The sequence below is a fragment of the Diadema antillarum genome, unplaced genomic scaffold (assembly GCF_040938485.1).
Source record: "Diadema antillarum isolate AM-2024a unplaced genomic scaffold, OU_Dant_1.0 seq00001428_RagTag, whole genome shotgun sequence".
NCBI lineage: Eukaryota > Metazoa > Echinodermata > Echinoidea > Diadematoida > Diadematidae > Diadema > Diadema antillarum.
The window spans coordinates 193432-220230 of NW_027272180.1; the positions used below are offsets into that span (position 1 = coordinate 193432).

The 26799-nt window shown below is 39.4% G+C and overlaps 1 protein-coding gene across 1 annotated transcript; it reads left to right on the plus strand.

The window, feature by feature from the left end:
- Positions 1-26682, plus strand: LOC139709369 (cytochrome P450 20A1-like). The gene is made up of 12 exons (XM_071621327.1): positions 1-101; positions 5672-5781; positions 6709-6761; positions 7160-7329; positions 9658-9803; positions 10841-11008; positions 13072-13150; positions 14219-14395; positions 14952-15075; positions 16165-16276; positions 17436-17500; positions 22257-26682. The coding sequence occupies exons 2-12, from the start codon at positions 5710-5712 to the stop codon at positions 22516-22518; spliced, it is 1428 nt and encodes a 475-aa protein (XP_071477428.1). The 5' UTR covers positions 1-101; positions 5672-5709; the 3' UTR covers positions 22519-26682.
- Positions 26683-26799: the final 117 nt, after the last annotated feature.

Sequence of the window (26799 nt, forward strand, 5' to 3'; positions counted from 1 at the left end):
CGGGTCAGAGCACACCGCCGGACTCTCGCCATCGGATTGAGAGCGAAAAACTCACATAAAATACGGCTCCGCAACCGCAACCAGCATCCGACCACAGTTCTGTAAGTTGTAGATCTAACGTTACTTGTGTTTAATCCGTGTCTTCAATGGAGCCATAATTAAAGCCCTCAGATTCTTTGTCTTGAACACACACGTAAAAAAAAAAAGAGGCCCAAGCAATGATGATGTGGCCTGCCTGCGCCTGCGCCTGAGAAGTCGTTACATCCCCCACATCACACCCCACCACGGCCAGCGCGGCCAGCGCCACGGATAAGCGATACAGTTGTACGTAGTGTCGCGGCTCGTACGCATACGGACGTACGATGCGATGTAGAACAAAGGCTCCTTGCGAGCAGCCAAACTCAACACAAAGTAAAAGCGTTGCCTTTTTCACCAGACAGCTAGCTATTTAGTCCAGGCAGTATGTAGTACAATGCTATGTTTGTAAACAGTGAGTGAGTGTGGTTGCCTAATTTCGTCGTCACGTGATTATGAAATTATGACATCGTGTTGTGTGTAATATTATTAAATTAACGTCAGTTTCAAAAATAGGATACAGTGTAGAGACCCCCATTGCCCTGTTCTAAACTGTTGTTAGGACCTTAAGGTCTATCTATATCGATTCTGTCTGCCAGTGCTGGTGAAAGTCATCTGATATCAGTTCGGGAAACCCACTGACAAGGGGGGCCCCTCCTTATAAGTAACCCGTCCCCCTTATAAGTAACCCCATCCCCCTTATAAGTAACCCCCGGGGCACCCCTTATAAGGAGTCTCCACGCTTTTTTGCAATGCAACGCGAAAATGAAAGGACTGCGGCGATTCGCTTGATTATGTCCATAAAGCTTCACAAGTTTCCTAGTTACTCACGAAATTTGAGCAAAATCGGTTCGAGGCATCATATCTAAAATCATGGATTTAAATGCGATGTCAAACGACCCATGCGAATGCTGAAATGCGAGCGATTACTGGCGTGAGTGTCGCCAGGCGCGGCAGCGCGGCAATGCTTGAGTGCAGACGTGGCGACTGAGTAAGGAGACTTTCGTTCATTCAGGTGGCTTTATCTCCGTACTCAGTCGCCACGTCTGCACTCAAGCATTGCCGCGCCGCCGCGCCTGGCGACACTCACGCCAGTAATCGCTCGCATTTCAGCATTCGCATGGGTCGTTTGACATCGCATTTAAATCCATGATTTTAGATATGATGCCTCGAACCGATTTTGCTCAAATTTCGTGAGTAACTAGGAAACTTGTGAAGCTTTATGGACATAATCAAGCGAATTGCCGCAGTCCTTTCATTTTCGCGTTGCATTGCAAAAAAGCGTGGAGACTCCTTATAAGGGGTGCCCCGGGGGTTATGCACTTGTCAATGTAATGACTCACCCCACTACCCCCGGACATGGGTGCGTCATTTCCTCGTTTGGTCCGTCAAATTTGTGACCCAGGTGTTCGACATTTTACCAGCTTTGTCCGTCAAATTTTTGACCGAGGGGTGCATCAAAATCCCATCATTGTCGGTCAAAATTTTGACCGAGGGGTGCGTCATGGTACGTCACTTGGCTATGGAAAATAACACGCATTTTTGCACGCTGGATACACGTACCGCGAGTGAAATTACAGCGAGCGCTTTCCCGCGGCAAGTGAAAATCAAAGTCGGGAAGCGTTTTGGAATAAGAGGAAAAAATGCTTGCCAGAATCTGGCAAGCAAAGAATTTAAAAGCCACCCTTTCTCCTTACATTTTCCCTCCAACAAACCCATGAAATCATGCATACTCAATCTCAAACCAAGGACTGTTCAGCGATGTAACAACTTAGTTCAATCTTTCTTGTCGAAACGGCAGCAGAAGAACTGCTTACCGCATGCCATTTTCTGCTCGCGGGATCGGGATAGCCCGACCAGCTGGCCAGACGCGCGCGCGACGCTGTTAGCTGTGCGAATCTCTACGTACCGCGACTTGGCTGTAGTTACGCAGTACTCGAGCGGGAATATGAATGCCGTGGCGTACCCGTGGTGTGTACCTACCTGCGCTGCAGCAGTATGCATCCACCGCACTAGCAATGGCCGCGCACACACAGCGCATTCTGCACACATGTGATTGTCATGTATATGGATTGCATGCACAGAATACATACTACTTGAGTACTGCACGGAATATCGTAGCAGCAGCGTGATGTACGGTGAATGACAATACGGTGCTTACATGGTAAGGGAAACTTGCCGAAACTTTTACAAATTATGTTTACGAACCAAAAGAAAATGAAATTGCTTGAATAAAACGTATGCAAAAATCGTTTCAGTATTTACGGGGGTGCGTCAAATGTACCGAGGATGTCCGTCAAAAAAGTGACCGAGGTGTGCGTCACTTTCAACGTGTTGTCCGTCAAAAAAGTGACTGTGGTGTTCGTCACTTGCAGCGTTATGTCCGTCAAAAAAGTGACTGTGGTGTCCGTCAAAAACCCCGTGTGGTCAGTCAAAAAATGACCATGACGCACCCATGTCCGGGGGTAGTGGGGTGCGTCATTACATTGACAAGTGCATTACTTATAAGGGGGACGGGGTTACTTATAAGGGGGACGGGTTACTTATAAGGAGGGGCCCCCCTTGTGAGTGGGTTTCCCGAACTGATATGGTGCATGCTTCCAAACTCCAAAGCCTAAAAGACCACAGAACTCTTAAGAGTTCTGTGCGCCCGACCCGCGCCGCATGCTCAAAGCAAAATGGCGCCGGAAGTGCTCCAAAGCGAGCGCGGCGTGTGCGTTGAGAACGTACTGTATAGACCGATTCTGTGACGCGCTATGTGTATTTTTGGCATGGGCAGCGCCATTAACAAGGTGTCTCAGCCGACCCCCCCTCTCCTCTTCCCCACCCTCTTCCGCGCGCGGAATGAAAAACTGATGCATGGTCGTTTCAGCCAATAGGCGCAGGGATGCCAAGTTCAAACAATTTTTATGAGTGAGATTTTCATGACTCTGCATCTCGGCGAGCGTATGTGCGCGCGAGCGAGGGCGTGGGAGCTGTTTTTCCCACCTGTGGCCTCCCACGGTAGGGAGCTTTTTTTGATTTTTAGCTCTTAATGGTGCGATCAGGTGCATACTTAATAGAATATTTTTTACTTATTTTGAAAGACAAAAGAAAATATACATACAATTGCAACTATCACTTTAATCTTTTGAGTTGTGCTCATTATTATAGGCCCAACTTGCAGACTTCGCCCGATGCGTGAGATCGTGAGACGGCCCCTAAATGCTTGAGTCTCACGCAGAATGCGTGAGACTTGGTAGCTCTGTAGGCGTCTCGTACTGAGTGCGCGAACGCTTGCTTAGTGCGCGAACCTTTGTTACAAGTGCGTGATAAACATGTTGCCCGGGGGTGGGGGAGAGTAGGGGGGGTCAGCTGAGACACCCACTATGGCTGCGCCCAGTGCCACAAATTGTCTGCTGCCCTCAACGAACCCGAATCGGTCTATTACAGAACCTACATCGTATTGCGTATGACCTACTGCCTAACGTCGTCTGCTGCAGAGAGATCTTATGCATGCGTGCGCTGCTGGATTGTAGCAGCACGGTCGATAGCATACAGCTCTATGGGGCATTCACATCACCTATCAACACCCAACATGCCCTTTCGAATGTGGCCTTGGTGCCCCTCTGACTGACCTAAGTGCCCTGGCCTCTTGGAAAAAGTGCCCTTTTCTAAATGGCCTTGCTCCTCCAAAATCCTATTTCGAGGCCTGAGACAACCAAGGTTCTGTGCATCGGGTACCACCATTAGTGTATTTATTCTCATTGATGTTTGTTGCATCAAGTTGTTTTTCATTGTAACTGATTAACCAACAATGCACACTGGCACTGGTCCGACGGACCAGGACCAGTAAAAGTCACTATCGGACCAGTAACTTTTTCAGGAATTGACCAGTAAAAAATTGAAAAACTGGGTACCTACTACTGAAAAACTGGTCCGACAGACCGGTGTGACCAGTAGAAAAAATGGTTTAGTGTGCAGCCCTGGATTAGGAAATTGGTCTTCAACAAACTTGCTATTCACTGATTATGGCATGTTTTAGTAGAAGCCATATGATGAATATACAGTTGTTAGGGGCATACAAACTGTATGCTAATGTACCAGTACAAGTTGTACTCAGGTTGGAAATAAAAATATGAAATATAATAAGATATGATTATGGTGGTAAATGTCCTTGGAATTTTGGTTTCTTGACAGTTTGCATTCATATTTGAATAACTGCAACTAAGTTTGATTTGGTAATTACATGTGTACACCAAATTCCAATAAATACACTGTAGGGTTTCCACACACTAAACAAATGAGACAAACTGTGTCATACATGTATATAACTTCCTGTATCTGTCTTTAATTGGAGCGTTTTGCCTTATGACATGAAACTTATCTTTGATAAACTTGAGTATTGTGACATTTGTCACAGTGATTTACAAGTTTTTTTGTAGCATATTTTCAGAAAATTTTAGGTTGAAAAAGTGTTCATTTTTTTTCTGATCCCATAGTAATGGCACATATTTACGCTTCTAAAATATTTTTTCAAGGTCATTTGGTCACCATTTTGTACATGATTATTATTCTCCTTAATATAAATCGCCATGATGATGTTCAATGTAATCAAAGACCCTTTACAGTACTTTTTCAGGTCTAAAAGCCCTGAAGTGTCCCATACGTAATGTGCACACTATCTGTGACATAGGATGAATGCCTCAGAGACATTGGTGTGTATTGTGTGAGTGGACAAAGCTACACATATGTATGCTTATTGAAGACCAAAGGTCTAGGTCAAATGCAAAAATGTTGATACTTCTTCTATATCTCCACAGTGCCTGAATGTATTTTCTAGAAACATAGTGTATTACTGGTACCTGATTAAGATTCTCTTGGAGAAAGTTTTGGGCCAAAAGGTCAAAGGTCAGGATAAAATGCTAACAAGCATCTAACATGTATTTTTTCCCCTCCATACCTCAGGAATGGCTCAAGGTACAGCACCTTCATAAAATGTTGCACGATTGCCTGACACTGATTACCTTTGGAAATTTTTTGTCGTGAGGTCAAAGGTCAAGGGTCAAAGATGCGGTTATAATGCTAAAATTACACTATTTTCTTCAAACTCTATAAATGAATTATTATACACTGACAGTGTGATTAAACTTGGTACAGTTTATTTACTGGTACCGGTACCGTGTATTACAGTTGTACATGTATTTAAAAAGGTACAATTGTACATGTATTTCCATACGGTGATTATGTACGAAAAGTTTTGGGCCATGGGATCAAAGTTCAAGTAAAGTGCTCAAATCCCTGAATACCAGGTACCCGCTCTCCTAAACAATATAGCCATCCATCCATGTTAAACCAAGTTCAAGGAAAGTAAACACTCAACACAGTTGTTTCTTCTTCTTTTTTTTTTTTGCCAATTATGTGAAACTGTTGTCTCACATTCTCAAGATGTACTCAAGACCTACATATGTATAGGGAGAACCATGCATTGTGGCGGAGGCATGCCAGTCGCCTCAGGGACATTTCTTTCTTCTTTTTTTTTTGTGATCATGTGCTTTATGAATTACATTGTAGCTTGTAATAAGGTGATTTCAACCTATGTATTTCTTTTCTTCAGCCTCTGTCAGAAACGCCTATCCAGGGAGTGTACTCACCATGTTGGATTTTGCCATCTTTGCTGTCACCTTTGTGGTGTTTCTCATTGCGCTACTCATCTACTTCTATCCAGTGAGTTCAAAGCTGAGGCTTCTGTGTTCGTGAATTGTCTTGGTGATCACTGAAAAAGAAGTCCTTAGAATCTTTCAAATTCATGAAAGAATCTTAAAATGTAAAACTTTGCAAAATCAATACCTGTTTCCCACACACTATGTATGTGTGTTGTATGTGTGGTGGTAGGAGGATTACAAATTCTTTGTTTTGCTTTCTTTGTTTTGTGCTGTTTGTTGTGTAGCAAAGCTAGGCCGTAACTTGGGGGTTTAGCAACCCCCTCCCCCTGTTTGTCAGCAGCAAAGAATAAATGAATAAATAAAAAATAAAAGAAATGAATAGAAAAAAAATGAGTAGTGGAACCCCCCCCCCTTTTTGCCAGCAGCAAGAAATAGGTATCAGAAACTTTTTATTTTTTCACTTGTCAGCCGATGAAACCCAAAAGTGGCAGGAAAAATGGAAAAATATTGCACAGGGAGCCTCTTTTTGTTTTATTTTGTTTTGTTTTGTTTCAATTTGTTTTGTTTTTTGCTTGTCAGCTGATTAATGGCACCAGAAATGTTGTTGGGGTCCCCAATGTGGCAAATAGACATCATAGAAAGGTCTACTTTTTCTTTTTCTGAACACTTCCATAAAAATCCTAGTTACGTACCTGTATTGACTATTAACTAGCAATTGATGTGATTTTAAAATTTTAAAATTGTGCGACCAATGAGTGTGAAAAAGAATGATTATAAAGATTATGATCATGAAAGAAAACAATTATTATGATGATCTGGATGATTTTTTTTTTTCTTGTACTTTATAAAACCTTTCCACTCTGTAAGAATGTTATGTAAAATGCAATGCCACCTGCTTTATCATTGTCTTGGACAGACATCCTGTCAACATATCACTTTCATTAAATCATACTTCTTCTTCTTTTCTTTTTTTTTTTTGTAATGGCAGACTGCTCCTCCAAAGGCTACCACAGTTCCTGGTGTAGCTCCATCTGATCCTGTGTAAGTGAGTTTACTCCATCATTTAGCGAAACTTAATTCATTCCCACAAGTAAGCACTTGTCATATGTTCATTCTTTTTTTTTTTTCCGGGGGGGGGGGGGGGGGGGGGGGAAAGGGAGTTCAAATGCAAGTCACAGATATGGGGGATTTACTTGTATAAAGCACAGCTTTGTAAAAAAATATTTGACGATGAGATCCTGAAAATGTTGTGTTATTCAAAGTAGGACATGGCCATGCTAAAAAGCAGATAGTGTGATGAACACCACTGGTAATTAATTAAGCTGTAAAAAGTGAGAGAGAGAGAGAGACTTTTATAATCAGCTTTAGTTTTGAAATTTTTGAAATAAATGTAGTCCAGGTGTGCTTTGTCTTTGACTTGTATTGCTTTCATCTTGCAGAAAAGGTAACTTGGATGAAATTGCTGATGCTGGCAGTCTGCACCAGTTCCTCGTCAAACTTCATGCTGAGTTTGGAGACATTGTTTCCTTTTACTACACTGATCAGCTTTGTGTCAGCATTGCCTCCCCTGAGCTCTATAAGGAGCACCAAGCAGTCTTTGACAGACCACGTAAGTTTCATTTTTAGCTCACCTGAGCCGTAGGCATTGCTGGCATTGCTGGCAACCAGGGACAGCCTGGTGATATTGTCGCTACCTGGAAAGCAATAGAAGTCAGATTTGATTCTCCCTAGTTCCTTTTTTCAGACATGTTTGTTAAAAATGTAGATCAGCACAATTTCATTTGCACAGAGGATGGACAAATTGAAGACTCATACCTTATGATAGGCATTGTTTTCAAAATCGAGAAAAAAATATACCTGCTGAAAGCAAGATGTTATTCAGAGGAGTGAAGGTTCAGGTGTGAGTTTCTTCAATTTTCTTCATTGTTAATTTACAGATCAGCAGTTACAATCTTGAATTTCATTTGTAGAAGGAGAGAAATTGAAAAAAAAAACTCACATCTGAACTCTACCTGCTGTTTAAGAATTTGTAATAACAAATATTGAATAGAATCAGTCACATCTAGAGATGGTCTTTCTCTGAAATGGTCTTTATCATGGTCTGTACATATTGTATGGGTTTTCAGATGGAGGATTATATTCAGTGGCATATCTAGGGGGGGGCAAGGGGGGCACGTGCCCCGGGCGCCACTCCTTGGGGGCGCAAAAAAAAGAAGAAAAAAGAAAAAAGAAAAAAGGAAGAAAAAAGGAAAAAAGAAAAAGGAAAAAAAGAAGAAGTAGTAGAAGAAGAAGAAGAAACAACTCACCGGAAGGGGGGGGGGGGGGGGGGGAGGGGGGGAGGAAGAATGGTGTGGGGGGGGGCAGAAAACCAAATCAAAAAAGATAAAAACAAAACATAATGATGACTCGGACAAAATGACAATGTTTATTGTGTTCACACAAGAATTCCATGTTATGTAAGCTGAAATACAACAATTTTCGGCTTGCTCGCTGCGCTCGCTCACTAAATTTTATAGAGAAGAAGAAGGTGAGAACAAAATGTGATGATGGCGCGGACAAAATGACAATGTCTATTGTGTTCACACATGTCATTTTATGTTAAGGAGGCAAAATGTTTCACGGAGCAGCGGCTGCAATTTCTTTCGTTCTGAAGCGATCGCCAATTGGATCAAAAGGAGGCGCCAACGGTTTCAAAAATACGGGGGGGGGGGGGGGGGGGGGGGGGGCGCCAAAAAAAAATCAAACAAGATAAGAACAAAACGTAATGATGACGTGGAAATATACACATTTCGGCTCACTCACTCGTACTAATTTAGAGTATTTCTTCAAGTCCTCAGTTTGTTGGTAAAAATCGTTATCTATAAGGCCGTCACTATATCTTGATTAGAATTGTAAGATTTGATAAGCAAAAAATGACAAGAGTTCCATGTTTTGTAAGCTGAAATACAAAAATTTTCGGCTCGCTCGCTGCGCTCGCTCGTCTCACCAAAATTTATCAAAACAAAAAGGAGATAAAAACAAAACGTAATGATGACGCAGAAATATACAAATTTCGGCTCACTCACTCGTACTAATTTAGAGTATTTTTTCAAGTCTTCAGTTTGTTGGTAAAAATCGTTATCTATAAGGCCGTCACTATATCTTGATTAGAATTGTAAGATTTGATAAGTAAAAAATGACAAGAGTTCCATGCTTTGTAAGCTGAAATACAAAAATTTTCTGCTCGCTCGCTGCACTCGCCCGCCAAAATTTATCAAAACAAAAAGGAGATGAGAACAAAACGTCATGATGACGCGGAAATATACAAATTTCGGCTCACTCGCGCGTACATGGGGGACATTTCATGAAGCAATTTGTCAGATATCTCGTCTGACAAACTGTTAAAAGCTACTGAAATCCTTGCTTCTGATTGGCTGAGAGCAAATTTTGTCCGACAAGTTGTCGGACAAAATGCTTCATGAAATGCCCCCCTGATTTAGAATATTTTTTAAAGTACTCAGTTTCTTGGTATAGATAAATCGTTATCTATAAGGCCGTCACTATTTTGATTAGAATTGTAAGATTTGATAAGCAAAAAATGACAAGAATTACATGTTTTGTCAGCTGAAATACAAAAATTTTCGGCTCGCTCGCTGCGCTCGCTCGCCAAAATTTATCAAAATTCATTACATTTAAATCACTTTCAAAAGACCCCTTTTAAGGGCTTGAAAAGCATATCATGTGGACTTTGCTTAAAGTCCCTACCGGGACCGGGTTGGGGTTGAACGCTAGTCTTTTTCAGAAATTAGGGACGCAATTTTCGCGCTTGCCCCGGGCGCCGTTTTCCCTAGATACGCCACTGATTATATTCACTTTTTAATTTTGCAGTGCATTCATCCTTTGTGTGTTTTGGAGACTGTTCTTACATTAGACCTCATTCCCATCTTTATCTCATCAGCTCTTCTCTTTCAGCTCTTTGAGCCACTGATAACCGCAGACAGCATCCAGTATGCCAATGGGGCTGACGGCAGGAAGCGAAGGGATCTCACTGACCGATGCTTTGGATTTCAAGCGCTCCAGAACCATGTGTCTGTTTTCAACAAGGTACAAGTGAGACTTCATGAATATTGAACAAAACAACAACAGCAGCAACATATATATTGTAATATATATGTATATGATAGGGCTTTGTGTGTTGATGTCCTATATGTGTGACCATCATAACTCATGCACACAAAAACATATTTCACTAGTGGAATTTGATAAAACTGGGTAAACCGAAGCGACAGATCAGTAAATATTTTCGCAAAGCAATGTGTTCTTTTATGTCACAGAAGTCTCAATGTCAGGAAGTGAGGAAGGTGTGTATGGACCTAATTTGTAGCTTCATATTATTTTTGCATTCAAAAGATCTATGCACATGATCTTTGATGCCTTAAGTGATATTAAGATATGTTGTCATGGAGAAAGTGGGATAATATATGAGCCATGATATACAATGTATGTAGATTGTAGTCATGAAAAATGCAGTGCAAAGGATATTGCCCTGCATTGCAAGGCATTGTTGGACATAACATAGCAGAGATGCAATTCTTAATGTTGAACAGATTGGCATGCATGACATCATATTGTGTACTCTTTCTTAGATGTGTCCACCATTTAGTGGTAGTATGAGTAATGGAAAAATCAGTTCGTAGGTAAATTGGTATTCATGTCTATTCTATTAGCAGAACAAATGGGTAGAGGTTACATTGTATTTGAAGGGCTCAAGAAGTGTTTTATTGGATTGTCCTTTTATATTTCAAATAGTGAGAAGTCCACTTCATATTCCTATATACTGTAGTGCTTTGATAGTAAGAATAAACTTTAATAGAATAACAAACAAATCAAGAAGAGAGATACAAAAAGTTATGGAATTTTGAGGCTTGGTGTTCTTATGGGAAACAGTTACATTGATTATACTGTGTGCAAAGTACGACAGATATTGCAATGATTACACTTCATGACAACTCTCCTTCAGATTTGCCCGTGAAAATATCATGTAATTAATCTCTTTGGCATTTGTACTCCCCACCAAGTGAATTGAACCACATGTTAAATTATTTTGTGTTGTGTGTGTGTGTGTGTGTTTTATGTTTCAGATCTCTAGAGATTTGGTTGGAAAGCTCTCAGACTGCCCTCCCAATGAACACATCCCTCTTCGTTCCACCTGCTTAGACACTGCCATGAAGGGCATCACCATAACATCGTTTGGAGATTTTTTCCAAGATGGCAAGGCTCTGTCAGATATGAGAAGAGACTATGATCATGTATGTTTTGATCTTTTTAGTCAAAGTGAATTGACACTACTTATTAGCACTTGAAAGGGAAATCTGGGTCAGGTAAAAGTTGTCTGAAAAAAAAGAGGAAAATCTTACAAGCACAATGCAGAAGTTTTGATCAAAATCAGACAAAAAGTAAGGAAGTTATGACATATTTAAAGATTTGCTTTTTATACAAAATCATTCTCAAACAATTTATTTTAATGTGCAAATGGTGAGCTGTCATCACCTCGCAGTTCTCTTTCAATCTTGTGCAAAAAAGTGATGAAATTTTATGTGCTATAAACGTGTAAAACAATAGTCACATTCAAATGTACAAAATAGCGGGTTAGCGAGTACACTGCCAAACTTGGGGTTTTTTGCAGCCGTTCACAAAACTTGAGTTTGTTTGGATTATTTTGATTTTTGGTTTTTTTTGCAATAGTTCGTGCATACAGAAATAACCACCCAAATACCGATCAATAAATCTCTTGTTCTTGTGACTCACAATCGTGTGGAGAGCACACTTGTGGCATACACTTTGAATGATTGGATGTAAAAACCCAAGTGTATTTGGTTGACCTCACTGTCACCATGGGGCAAATTAGTGCACTGATTCAGAAATAAGAGCAAGATTTCGTGGGTTTAGCATCGCACTGTTGATCACACTAATTAATGGGGGTTTTGTGTTTACACTTGAAAAAACTTGAGTTTGCTAGTGAGTTACAAATCTTGAGCTTTATACACTGCTAGTTGTGTACATGTGAATCCCCCTAGTGTTAATTATGGCTGAATGTCTACAAAATAATGAGACTGGGTTTAAATTGCATTTCAACCTCAAGTTTTCAATTCAAGGTTTTATGTACACATTATATGACAAGCTGTGAAGCAGTGATATTATTTTATGATTTGTATTTTCATATCAGCTACTCAAGAACTATTTTGTGAAAATTAGTCAAACTTCACAAGATCATAACTTCCTTTCGATTTTGATCAAATGACCGCTGATGTGCTTTGTAAGATTTACCCTTCCTTTTTCAGACTAACTTTTAACTGGCCCAGAATTCCCCGTTGATGCATGTGACATTGAAATAGTCTTGAAGGACAAGTCCACCTTTATGTACACAGATTGAGAGAATGCGGCAATAGCATTAGAACACACCAGTGAAAGTTTGAGGAAAAGTGGACAATCCATTCAAAAGTTATGAATTTTTAAGTTTCAGTGCCACCATCACTAGATGAGAAGAATTTCACTTTTTTCCTCCATACATCTTGGAAATGGCTTACAGTATCATCATGAAACTTTATAGTACATATGCATATCTACCTGACATTGATATTTTGGAACTTTTGGGATCAAAGGTCCTTTCCTTCAATGCGCATAGAGACATTAATCTATTTTTGTGATATGCGCCATATAAATATGGTTTATTATTATTATCATTAAAAGTTCGAAGGTTAGGTTGAAATGCTAAAATTCTATTTAATGCTGAAGAGAAACTATTTCTCCATACCTTAATGATTACTTAGTGCATAGGAGCCTACACTTAAATGAACAAGGTATATGCAAGCATTACTGCACAATTATTCTGTTCATGGAAAGATTTTGGTCGTGGGGTCAAATGTCAAGGGGAAATGTTCAAATGTCACAATTTTCCCCATATTTTGCCCTGTTCTCTTAAAACAATTTAGCCATTAATCCATATGAAACCCAGTACAAGGAAAGTAAATACTTTACACATATGTGACAAACATGTCATTGATTTTTTTTTTCCCCCAGATATGTGAAACTGTCATCTCACATTGTCAAGACATACGTTAGACCTATTGGGATAACCATACTGATGCATTCTGGCGGAGGCATACCAGTTGGCGTAGCAACATTTCTAGTTCCTTTTAACTTGAAAACTTCATAAAGGCATGTTATTATGAAAATGCAAAATTTTATGTTGCAAAAGTCACAATTATTGTACTATCATGAGCAATTATAATCTATAATTATAAGCTACAATAATGCATCTTGTGTGAAAGTGAATCATCCTTTTCAATGTTTTTCTGTCTTGGTGTTCAAGGTGTGGGCAGATCTTGAATCCCGGCTTGGAGGGATCATGCCAGAACCTGGGAGCAAGCGAGAGAAGGAGTTTGATGAAGGTGAATATGGCTTTCCATTTGATATATATATTCATGATTTGAGTTTTGAACTGATTGACAAATTGCCCTACATCGACACAAATAAGCACTGAATTGATCAGTGTTTTAGAAGTAGCCATGATTAAAAAATCATGGGCGTACGTACTCAACACTTGCTGTCGGGCAAAAGCTCAGTGGTCTAGTGGAAATGACGCCTGTCCGGTGATCAGGAGGTTGTAGGTTTGAATCCTGCTCGAGTAGTATGCCCATGATTTTTTGAATTTGAATAATAAAGCAGTACCCGCTGCATGCTATAAGGACTAGAACCAACACTTGCTGTCGGGCGAAAGCTTGGTGGTCTAGTGGAGATGACGCCTGTCCGGTGATCAGGAGCTCATAGGTTCGAATCCTGCTCGAGTATGTATGCCCATGATTTTTTTATCATTTCTACTACTAAAACACTGATCAATTCAGTGCTTATTTACGTCGATGTAGGGCAATTTGTCAATCAGTTGCAATTAAAACATCTCGACGGAAGAATTTCATGTATTTGAATAAGATATAAGTTGTAGGTATTTCTTATTTGCTTGTGCAAAACTAAAAAGCAAGCATTACGCAAGACTTCTGGATAAAATGTATTTATGTGTTATTGTTGTGCCTGTGGTTTTTTCCAGAAACATGTAAGGAATAGTGATTTATTACTCTGATAAATGCCACCATGACACAAGATCATGTGGGGAGTGAGATCTGTTTCACCCCTCATTTTGAAATTGTCTATCTGTCATGGATGTCTGCATAAGAATTTACCAGAACTGAAAGCGGCTTTCCAAAGATACGAGTCATCATCATCATTGAATATAACCATAGGAGACATACCATATATCCAATGCAATGTAGATACATGTAAATGTAGCATAAATCAGTATCTGCAAGTTTTGATCCTAAAAGACTTCCAATGGCTATCCCATGTTGAGTGAGGTGATAGGATAGAGGTGATTCAAATACTGGTGCATATGAGTTTGTATACTGTAATGAGATATTTGATTTTTTTTTTTTGTAGTTCATGTACTCATTCACACTCATTTACAGCCCAAGACAGGATGCAAAATGCCATCAGAAAGGCCATTAAGCAACGTCGGGCCAACCCCGCCGATCAGGGCCAGGAAATCTTTCTGGATGTACTGCTGAGGGCTAACTACCCAGAGTCCAGGCTGCTTGCTGATGCCATCACATACTTTGTGGGTGGCTTTCACACCTCTGGCAATTGTGAGAACATACGTGATCCCTTATATGACTGTTTTCTCTTTGCAGTGGGTTCTCTATAGGCAGTGAAGATTTGACCTGGGTATGAAAGACACAAACTCCCACTGTTTATACTTCAAGGAGGCAAAATCAATTTGAAGTAATAGATTCCAGCTTTTGCAATTTAAGGTTGAGTTTAAGCAACATTAATGGGAAAGGTTACATGTTCTGCAATATTTCTATGGTATCAAAAGAAAGATGCATTTGCTGAAGAGACTGTAAAAAAAAAGAAAACAAAAGATCATCATACAAATAGAGTCAATCAGTTTCCAAGACACTGCCTTTGAAATAATCACAGAGCAAGCAGTAAGCCTACATCTTTTTCAGATGCCCAAACTGTCATGTTTCATGACAATCATGACAACAAATTCAATATTTCCCTTCCTATGGAAGTTTTCCAGTAAGTTCCTACTTTTGGAATGTTTTCAAGTGCTCAATAATGCATAGTTCAAAAGTGCTCGACTGTAGCACAAGGAATCCTGTGATGTTAAACAGATTGTTCTCTGCCATTTCTCTGCAGTGCTTGCCTGGGCCGTGTTCTTCCTTACTCAAGATGAAAAGGTCCAGGAGAAATTGGCAGATCATGTGACAAAGATTGTTGGGAAGACTGGTGATGTTACAATGGATCATATTGCAGATATGACGTAAGCTACTTTTAACAACCTCAGAAGGATTGTCTCAAAGGTGGATGTAAATTTGTTTTTGTGTTTTATTCCCTTAATTTCAAGTTCCACTTTGCAGCAGACAGTAGTCTTGCCTATGCATTTCATTATGTTAGCTCCTTATTCCCTGAAGTAGTCACATGGTCACACCAGAAATATTTGTCCAGTGATGGTCAGATAGTCATCATTGCAGCTTGCCTTTATATGTCAATGATATATCCATGCCAAAAAAAGAAACTAGATTTCCATTGCCTTTAACACTATATTCTTGTAGTTTTGTGTAATGGTGTGAATAATAATAAGCAGTTATAATAGTAAAAGAAAACTGCTCATTTAAAGGCAGCCGATATTCATCCCTTATAGTACGTAAATTCCGAACGACCGAAGTTTGTGCATGCAATTGCGCAATGCCAGACTCGGTGCTATATCCATAAACATGTGGGACAATGCTGCCCCGTGTGTGTGTGTGTGCGTGTGTGTGTACGCATCATACACAAACATTGTCACCGGGAGCTGCGGTGATTGGAGGAGAGAGACCAGAAGACGCGTGGCTCTTTTGACCTCTCTTCATGCGCATGCGCACTGAGAGTGTGCGTCCATTCGGAAGCTCTCGTGGCTCGCTCGGACAGCCATTTTGGGTTAGGAGATTTGTAGCATAGAGCTCTTGTAGGTTAGCGTGTTGTTCGCTGACCCATTGATCCAGCACTATTCTCATTCGGGGTCACTACATTTGATACAGAATGGGGGAGGCAGCGTGTTGCGTTCGTCTCCGTGCCGCACAAACCACTCGCCACGATTGAGTGCCTTTAAATGCTACTAGTATGCCTTCCGTAAAATAAAGAAATGAATAAAAAAATATGCATCTAAACTGACAGATAGTTTACAAGGTCATCTATGATGTTTTTTGACTGCATGATATTTGTTTACAGTAGAAGTCGAATACCATATTATCACCAAGTTGTGTGACAAAAACCATCAACACCTCAAGTAGAGAGGATACCAAGGTTTGTAAACTCATGATTAGTGGTACATAGAGATTTGCTGATTTAATTATTTTTTCTTCAAACACAGATATTTGAGACAGGTTTTGGATGAAACTCTCAGAGTTTCTGTTCTTGCTCCATTCGCTGCCCGTGTCCAAGATATTGATGTCGTACTTGGTGGTCATGTAATTCCTAAAGGGGTAAGTGCATCTTTCAATTAACAGAGCATTGGTCATGTTAGGGTCAGTTTAAATCAGCAGGGTGAATAGAACCAGGTGTGTCTGTCTCACACAAAGATAGACATGAAAAGTACAATGTATATTAAAGTATAACAGGTGCTGAGTCCACATGCAAAGAATGAAACTGGTACTTTCCTCATTTTCCTCATGATTTCTGCAATGTTTCAAGATATTTAAATCTGTATTTCCATGGAATCGATTGAACATGTAGACATTTTTCACATCTTGTCCATGCACCAGAATTACAATTTATACCCACAATTCACTGTACACAGCGGATGACATAAGAGAAAATCAGCAAATGAGGCTCAAATTTCATATTGTACAGTAAAAGGTCTTACATGAACGTTGTGAACGTTGTGAACAGTTTATGCAATCAAATATTGTGATAAATTGACGTCTTCTTCTAAATCTTAGGTGAAATGTGAATTTCTTGGCATTTCTACATGTGTGTGTCGCATTTTTGGTGAATTCAGCTCATACAATGCTCTGAAAGGGTAGTCTACAAAGTCCTGCGCTTATTGAATGTCATTATTACACAGAGATGTGCGTGTCCAGAATTACCATACTGTCCGGTCTGAATACTGGTCTGTATATATACAAAGTCTTTCTAGACTTTTGACATACAGTCCAACTTCTCCTGTCTGGACATGTCGGGACCAGCATTCATCCGGATAAGGAATTTAATCTTATAGTAGGATATGGGAGACTCAATGTTGCTTCCTTCCAAATGGTAGCTACATGCACATGTATTAATTTTGCATGGACATGTCATGTCCTTGTCAGCTTGTCTGTGTTCAGAATTCTTTGAGAATTTGCTCAATGAACGATTGCCTGTACTGTGCCCTGATTTAATGCACTGTCAATTAGATATGTTATGAATAATAGTATTTCAGCCACTTGATACTGAAAAGATAGTCTGTGATGAAATTGCCAAGCTAGAATATTATGCTTTTATTGCCAGGAAAGAAGAATGCTACCTTTACAAATGTTATGTTTCTATTGCCAGTAAAGGTTAATGCCAACATTTTAATCATGTACTCAAAGGAATACTGGCAGTAAACAATTTTGCAGCTAATTCATCTAATAGACTTTTCTCCCCTTTATGCTTTACAAACAGACTCCTGTTGTGCATGCCCTTGGTGTCTCTTTGTGGTCAGAGAAAACATTCCCTAACCCTGAGGTGTAAGTATTGTCCTCAGTTCTTTATAATATGAATTTTTAAATGTTGTTGAGGAGGCATTTGATTCAATGTGTGCATGAACCTGGCGGATCTGATACGAAGTAAATGAAAATATGATAATCTCTTCGAAATAGGGAACAAATTAAATGACACTCCGGCAATTACACCAATATTGACAGGCATCTAGATAAGTGATTGCTCAATATGAGTGTTCATTTCTTCAAATTAGTCAGTGATTATTACAATACATATTCAAAATTCATTCAAAAGTAGATAAGAGTGTGTTGTGGAATCCTGATAGCACTATGAATGACATGCAGCGACATTAAAAAAAAGGCACTGTATGTATGATGAATTTATTAGAGAACCGTGATGTTTCTCAGATGTTTTCTTAGGATAGTAAGCCAGTGATACAAGTAGCTGCTGAATATCAAATGAAATGTACCTCAAGGTAAAGGTTTTGTGGTGATGTATTTTCTCAGCCCGGCAACCTGCTATGAAAGATGAAAATGCATAAAACCTCAAGGCAGGCCTAACAGAAAAACAGGTTTTGTGGTCTGGGATATTTGACAGGCAGTCCAGTTGGATTTCAAGCACTGGCGTAGCCAGGGGGGGGCGATGGGGGCGGTCGCCCCCCCCTAAGATTTGGACCGGGGATTTGGGAGGCGGAAAAAAAAAATGCGTGTATATCTGTATGCATGCACATGAAGCGGGTCTCCTTTGCATCTTTCATCAAATAAGATATTTTTTTTGAATATTTCACTAAAAGTGTGCACCAGATCGTTGAATTTCAATTCAAAATATGCAAAATCTCTCCCAAACCCTCCCCCTCTGTGCCTCTTTCCCTAGCTTAGTACACTTTTTAGATTTGCAAAAAAAATATGAATAGTTCTGAGTGCACAAGACTTATCACTTATATTCCGAAAACTCAAGGTTCCCTCATGTGTAAGGGGAGTTTCCCCTTTTAATCGACCCTTTCCTCCCTCAGTCCCGCCCCCCATCAGTTGTTTTGTGTTTTTTTTTTTTTTTTTTGTGATTTCCCAAATGTTGATTCCATCAAATATGCGTATACGAGATATCTCAATTTCAACCTTAAAAAGGCAAAAGCTCCATCGGAAGGGAAGGGTGGAGATAACACTCGCCCTCGACCCTTTCCTCCCTCAGTTCCCCCCCCCCCCCCATCAGTTGTTTTGTGTTGTTTTTTTTTTGTGATTTCCCAAATGTTGATTCCATCAATATGCGTATACGAGACATCTCAATTTCAACCTTAAAAAGGCAAAAGCTCCATCGGAAGGGAAGGGTGGAGATAACACTCGCCCACGCCTTCTCCCTGCTCGCCCGCCCCTCCCCCCCCCCCCCCCCTTCCGCCATGCATAGAAGTAGACTGTGGCTATACCCAGATCGCTTTATTTCAATAAATTCTAAAAACGCAAAAGCTCCGCGAGCGGGAGGGGAAATCCCCCTTCCCCTAAGCTCTACCTCACTAGACTTTATACATACACACAGATGGTGCACATTCGGAATAAGAGCTAAATTCCGTGATTTTAACACTTCGATGAAAAAGTATTGCACCAAAAATGTGCACCAGATCGCTGAATTACAGGTCTGAAAACGCAAAATCACGTTCGTGTGGGAGGGGATATGCCCCTATCTACACCCTCGTGTGCATGCTTTTTCTGTTTGATTGCTGAACAGACAGCGTTCATGATATTCAGTGTAAGAATTAATACAAGAAGATTATTTAAATGATACCATTTTATAGGCAAATTGTTCAATAATAACCTACACTAAAATATACTGCAACCATAAACAAGTGGGACTGTTTCAACTCGTTAAAACATGCAAAAACATGCATCAAATTGCACCATTTGCAACATCAAAATGCAAAAAGTTCTCACCCTCCCCTCCCCCTTCGCTCGCTCCGCTTGTTCGGGTTCAGTCGCGTTCATGATATTCAGTGAAAAGAATTAATACAAGAAGACTATTTAAATGATACCATTTTATAGGTAAATTGTTCAATAATAATCTACATCAAAATACACTTCTACCAAACAAATGTTACTGTTTCACGTCGATAAAACGTGCAAAAACATGCATCAAATTGCACCATTTGCAACGTCAAAATGCAAAAAGTTCTCCCACACCTTCCCCTCCCCCCTCGCTCGCTCCGCTCATTCGGGTTCAGTCGCGTTCATGATATTCAGTGAAAAAAATTAATACAAGAAGTGTATTTAAATCATACCATATTACAGGCAAATTGTTGAATGATAATCTACATCAAGATATACTGCAACCTTAAACAAGTGGGACTTTTTCAACTCGTTAAAACACGCAAAAACATGCATCAAATTGCACCATTTGCAACATCAAAATGCAAAAAGTTCTTAACGTGGGAGGGGGGACACCCCCTCCCACACCCTTCCCTCCCCCTTCGCTCGCTCCGTTCGCTCGGGTTCAGTCGCATTCATGATATTCAGTGAAAAGAATTAGTACTAGAAGTGTATTTAAATGATACCATTTTATAGGCAAATTGTTCAATAATAATCTACACCAAAATATACTGCTACCAAACAAATGTTACTGTTTCACGTCGATAAAACGTGCAAAAACATGCATCAAATTGCACCATTTGCAACATCAAAATGCAAAAAGTTCTCCCACACCTTCCCCTCCCCCCTCGCTCGCTCCGCTCATTCGGGTTCAGTCGCGTTCATGATATTCAGTGAAAAGAATTAATACAAGAAGACTATTTAAATGATACCATTTTATAGGCAAATTGTTCAATAATAATCTACATCAAAATACACTTCTACCAAACAAATGTTACTGTTTCACGTCGATAAAACGTGCAAAAACATGCATCAAATTGCACCATTTGCAACATCAAAATGCAAAAAGTTCTCCCACACCTTCCCCTCCCCCCTCGCTCGCTCCGCTCATTCGGGTTCAGTCGCGTTCATGATATTCAGTGAAAAAAATTAATACAAGAAGTGTATTTAAATCATGCCATATTACAGGCAAATTGTTGAATGATAATCTACATCAAGATATACTGCAACCTTAAACAAGTGGGACTTTTTCAACTCGTTAAAACACGCAAAAACATGCATCAAATTGCACCATTTGCAACATCAAAATGCAAAAAGTTCTTAACGTGGGAGGGGAGACACCCCCTCCCACACCCTTCCCTCCCCCTTCGCTCGCTCCGTTCGCTCGGGTTCAGTCGCATTCATGATATTCAGTGAAAAGAATTAGTACTAGAAGTGTATTTAAATGATACCATTTTATAGGCAAATTGTTCAATAATAATCTACACCAAAATATACTGCTACCTTAAACAAGTGGGACTGTTTCACGTCGATAAAACGCACAAAAACATGCATCAAGTTGCACCATTTGCAACATCAAAATGCAAAAAGTTCTTACCGTGGGAGGGGGGACACCCCCCTCCCACACCCTCCCCTCCCGCCGCGCTCGCTCCGTTCGCTCAGGTTCAGTCGCGTTCATGATATTCAGTGAAAAGAATTAATACAAGAAGTGTATTTAAATCATACCATATTATAGGCAAATTGTTCAATGATAATCTACAGTAAAGTATACTGCAACCTTAAACAAGTGGGACTGTTTCAACTCGTTAAAACACGCAAAAACATGCACCAAATTGCACCATTTGCAACATCAAAACGCAAAAAGTTCTTACCGTGGGAGGGGGGACATCCCCTCCCACACCCTCCCCTCCCCGTTCGCTCGCTCCGGTCGCTCGGGTTCAGTCGCGTTCATGATATTCAGTGAAAAGAATTGATACTAGAGTGTATTTAAATGATACCATTTTATAGGCAAATTGTTCAATAATAATCTACACTAAAATATACTGCTACCTTAAACAAGTGGGACTGTTTCACGTCGATAAAACGCGCAAAAACATGCATCAAATTGCACCATTTACAACATCAAAATGCAAAAAGTTCTTACCGTGGGAGGGGGGACACCCCCCTCCACCACCCTCCCCCCCTCGCTCGCTCCGCTCGCTCGGGCTCGGTCGCTTCGCTCCCTCGCAGACTAACCGCCCCCCCTAAGATGAAATCCTGGCTACGCCGTTGATTTCAAGCTATTCCAGACTTTACAGACAAAACTTCCATGTTGATAATGCATATTACTGTGAAAGGCTCAGCCTGCTTACCCTATGTAACAGGAGCATGGATAATTCATTACCTTCACAGGCTTACAATGTAGGCCGTACATGGTATCTCAGGATAAAGGTTCTTTTTGATCTTTACCAACTCTTTTTTTTTTACCTGTGAAAATTGTTCAATTGATTTTGAGTTATCATCAATATAGGATGTTTCAGCCTGCTGAGTGCATGAGTGCTTGCTACTGTACTAAGTGTGTCAACTCTTGTTACAGCTCACAGGTGCACAAATATCTTGCTAGTCGCTACATACGCAAGTGAAGTTGCTCCTTTTTCAGAATGTATTTGACATCAAGAATTAGTAAAAGTTCAGTACTTTTGTACAGATTATGACTTCTGTAGATGATGATCATAGATGATAATGATTATATTGAATGGCTTTAATTCATGGAATACCAGGGCATTTTGCACTCATTAGGGCCAATTTTCCATGCTATCCCATTTGTTGCCACATTCCTTTGAATCATGCTCTGACTTTCTTCCTTCAGCATGATAAAAAAGACTGTTTAAAGCCATTGATTCAAGTTTGAATTTTACCCATTTCCTTTATTCTTCTTTTCACATATCAGATTCAACCCAGACAACTTTTCTGCAGAAAATGTGAAGAATCGGCATCGCAACGCCTTCCAACCATTTGGCTTTGCCGGCAGACGTGTGTGCCCTGGGCAGCAATTTGCTTACAAGGAGGTGGCCATCTTTCTGGCATGGTTTGTCCGTGCATTCAAAGTCAGCCTTGTGCCAGGCCAGGAAACAGAACAGGTGTTCGGGCTTGTATCACATGTGGCCAATAAGAATGGTGGCGATGTTTGGCTTCTAGTTGAAAAGCGCTGAGTGAGGTAAACTTGTAGGTGATAGAGGTATAAACCTGACTTCAAGATTGACATATTTCATATCAATTTTTTTTTGTTTTTTTGTTTTTTGTTTTTTTTTTTTTGTGACATGCCCTTCTGGCAAAGGTGCCTTTCTTGTCCAGAGATACACATAAGCTCTCATTACAGTACCATGGCATTTTTATGAGGTTAATTCTCTGTAAGAGTTTAGTTTATATGTCTGAGTTAAGGTATTAAGAGAAAAGGATAGGGAGGGTGCATATTATGTAAAAGAATTCATGTTCCTGCATGTAATATGTCAATGTTTCAAAGAAAGTAAGGAGAAATAGAATTGCATATATATGGGACTCCTGTTGTAAAATAGTCCTTGGGACCAACAGTTTTCTTTCAGTAATTTAGAAAATTCATCTGTAATCAAATAATAGAGTATTTAAATATGTATTGATAAACTCTGATGGCCTAAATTTTGCTTGGTTGGAACAATGGTTTTGCTGTAACTGTGTTAGTTATAACAGGAGTGCACTGTAGTGGATTATGCAATAGTGATATTACTGATATTCTGATTAATGTGCAAGAAGTAATCTCTGAAAAAAAAATCACAAATTGTATGGAAATTTCATCCAATTTCTGTAGTATCAGTTGAGAGCAGATGATATAATGTTTGATCTTAAATTGACAATTGATTCTCAGACCAGTTATGTGTTATATTAACTTAAAGGTTAGATCATGTTTTTGCCCAAGTGGAACAAAGGAAAGTTAGTTTTGCGCCCAGTAAAATCCACAGCTATCTTTTTCTCTCTCTCTCTCTCTCCAACACAACAGGTTTGATGGTTCTGTTTGAGTACCTGTGGATCAGGAATTGTGATTTTAATGAATATTTGATTGTGTTTTTTTTTTTTTTAATTCTGAAGGCAGAGCTTGTACACAGTGCACTCCTGTTATAATGAACATAATTATAATAATTTTTTGTTAGAACGAAGTGAAAATTCAGGTCATGACTGAGAGATTGAATTGAAGCATTTCAAATCAAAGTAATTGCTTGGATAATGAAACTGGATATTTCAAACTATTAAGTTTGTTGTTAAAAGATAATGACATAAATTCCAACATTGTCTCAGTAGGAGAGCAAATGAAAGCATAAATACCCAGCAGTAAAATGTAAATGCTTAGCAATATTCCCACATGGATATCAGTACTTGTACCAAGCTCCTGAAATATGTATGCTTATTTCCTAAAAACAAGTATGTCGAAATATTTTGATCAAATTTCTGTGTTGTTCATTTCACATCATAGAGGCAATAGGTAAGATGTCATTGTATGTTATGGAGTTTTCCCCTAAAGCATACATCTGTTGTGTATACACATAGTGTATATTCAGTGATGTCATCTTCAAAAGTTACAGACAAGACAAAAACACAAGTATGCTTACTTCTTAGAACTTTTCAATTTCTATTTACTCTTGATCATTTGGAGATGTTTGATTACTATGGAATTTCATATAAAGTATTGATATTTTAGTATCGTAGCTCTCCAAAAACATATAATTTAGTGTACAGTGCACTCCCGTTACAACGAACACGGCTATGACGAAATTTCGTTATAACGAAGTAAAACTTCTGGTCCCCAAATTATCGCCATTAAAGTCTATGGTACAAAATTTGCTTATAACAAACACAGTTATAGCGAAGTTTTTGTTATAATGAAGTCTTTTACGAGCGCCACTGACAAAAAACAAAACAAAGGAAATGTGCTCCGTTAAAACGAAATGAGGATCACTTTCGAAAGTACATAGCGGAACAAGCATTTATATCGTCTCTGCATGGGCGAATGTGTCACATCGCTGTGTGTTCGCTTGGTGTGTCACGCACAGTTTCCGAGGGGAACTTGCATTATTGTAATACAATAATCTGAAATTGAATAACTATTTGTTTTATTGTTCACATAGCTTTCCAGTGTATGACGAGTATTCAACAAACAGAATATGATATATGCCTGGCTTCCTTGTTTTCGTTCTATATTATATTTGTTCGGTTATAACAGAATTTTGTTATAACGGAAGAAAAGTGCTGGTCTCGAGCATTTCGCTATAACGGGAGTGCACTGTATATAGTTAGTTGTTAAAAGCCAAGTGAATGTGTCACTGCCTACAAGCATTCATTTCTTTCTATAATGTACAGTCCCACACTGTCTGTACATTTTGCTTTATGAATGTGATTAATTTAGCATGTCTTGATTTCATCTTCATAGTCATTCATTTGCCCACCATATTGTTTCATTTTGATGGTAACAAAACATTCTGAATACCAGCAGTACTTGACTTTACAAATGACAGATGTCTAATAAAAAAAAAAAGAAGAGATATGTGCTTGTAATTTTGATTCAAAAGAGTGAAGCGGCCTTGAAATTCTTATTTGTGGAAGTAGGCCTAATTCCTTGTACAGTTGGAGTGATGCACATGCAGTCCACAAGCCTATCATGTTATTTTTGCTGTAAATGTAGAGTTCCTAGTAGTAAAGCACCTTGGGAGCTATGAGGGTTGTGGATATGCTTACAAGCAATTCAGAAATGCTTCTCAGGACTTGACCTCTGACTGCTATATGAGTGATCAAAAAAGCTATACATACATACACAATTCTCTGGTGTACTGGTAGCTTTTATAGATCTCTTGAGAGAAGGGAGATATTTGAGAATTTACAGCAAGACCTTTGAGGGACATGACAAGGTACAGGAAAGGTGTAGGAGATGCAACTAGCAATTTTTTTTTACATTCTAATATCTGTCATTCAAATACATCTAAGAGCAATACCAGCAAGATGAAAACGTGACGTGAGAATGATAAGGGTGTTAAGGTGCCTGGACTTGGAACACTACGGCTTCAGTGGCAACTTAATGCCCTAATCTTCCTTGACTCACGATAAAGAAGTCTGGAACATTTTCTACAAGCACGTACGATCCATTTTATCATATGCTTTGCTCAATTCTGACAAGAGTGAAATCATGACTCTGATTATATGTGGCTATTTGTAGATAGGTGGTACTTTGTAATGACATAGTTTCCATACTGTTAACCTGTCTGTATGCTGTCTGATGAATAATTCATAAATGATATTTATTCATTCAAGATCATGTGTGACTGCTTGTGCAATCATTGCAGATGTAGTCTTACCTGTGGTTATCTGCATTTGCTCTCCTTTTAGCTCAGAGAAACATCGTGCTGCCGCATGTTAAAAAAATCACAATGTTGAGAGATGGGGCAACTGCATGGCATCCTCAAGCTGGTAATTCATGGTCTTATATTCTTTGTGACTAAATGCTATGTGAGACATGATCACAAGAGTGTCAGAAAATCTAGTTTGCATTGATATTGTGATCTTGAAGTGTACACTTTGGCTGGCTCCCAGCTTTGAAGCTGAGTTGATAATTAGTGAAATGAACAGAAAACATGGTAGTGAGTGAAGTGTATCCTAAATTCATTCCCACTTTTGCTGAAATATACACGTACAAGTGGTTTATAAGTGGCTTAAGTTGCTATCCTTGTGTCTTGTAAGTATCACTGGAGTTGTATAACATGATACAAACTGTAGTGTGCCTCCTAAATTCACCATGAATATTTTATCTAATTCTGTCTGTTTTGTGAAAGACATTAAATGCTATTTTTCCATAAATACATGTACTTAAATTCAAATGCCACCTAAAAGTATTTTTATCTGTGCAAAAAAAAAAAAGAAAAAAAAGTGAACTGACATCTCTCTTTCAGGATTGATGTTCAAGGCATTTGCAGTTAATTTTCATTGGAATATATCATTTCTGGGAAAGAAGGATTTTATTTTGTTACTTTGTTGGGGGTGGGGAGGAAGGGGTTGAAAATGTTGGAAACAAAACTCATTATGACACTGCCTTAATGTTATGGTTAACATTTTATATGGGCAAAATCAGTAGATATTCAGTAGTAATGACCTTCTGTCAAGTCACTGATCACTGAATGGGTTTGGAGTTATGGAGAAGATGATTGATAGACAAGTATATCGTACTGAAGAAAAAGTAAAGCACGTTGTTTTGGCAGGGATCAACCACACTTGCACGACGAGATTTAAAGGACAAGTTCACCTTCATAGACATGTGGGTTGAGTGAATGCAGCAATATCAATAGAACACATCAGCGAGAGTTTGAGCAAAGTCGGACAATCCGTTCAAAAGTTATGCATTTTTAAAGTATCTGGGCAATTACTGCTGGAGGAGAAGACTACTACAGTGTATGATGTCACATGCGTACAACGATATA

Bases quoted from the DNA above. Each gene is read 5' to 3' on its own strand.
- LOC139709369 (XM_071621327.1), top strand. From the start codon at position 5,710: ATGTTGGATTTTGCCATCTTTGCTGTCACCTTTGTGGTGTTTCTCATT. The intron at 5,782-6,708 runs GTGAGTTCAAAG...TTGTAATGGCAG, and splicing joins TACTCATCTACTTCTATCCA to ACTGCTCCTCCAAAGGCTAC. The intron at 15,076-16,164 runs GTAAGCTACTTT...CTTCAAACACAG, and splicing joins GATCATATTGCAGATATGAC to ATATTTGAGACAGGTTTTGG.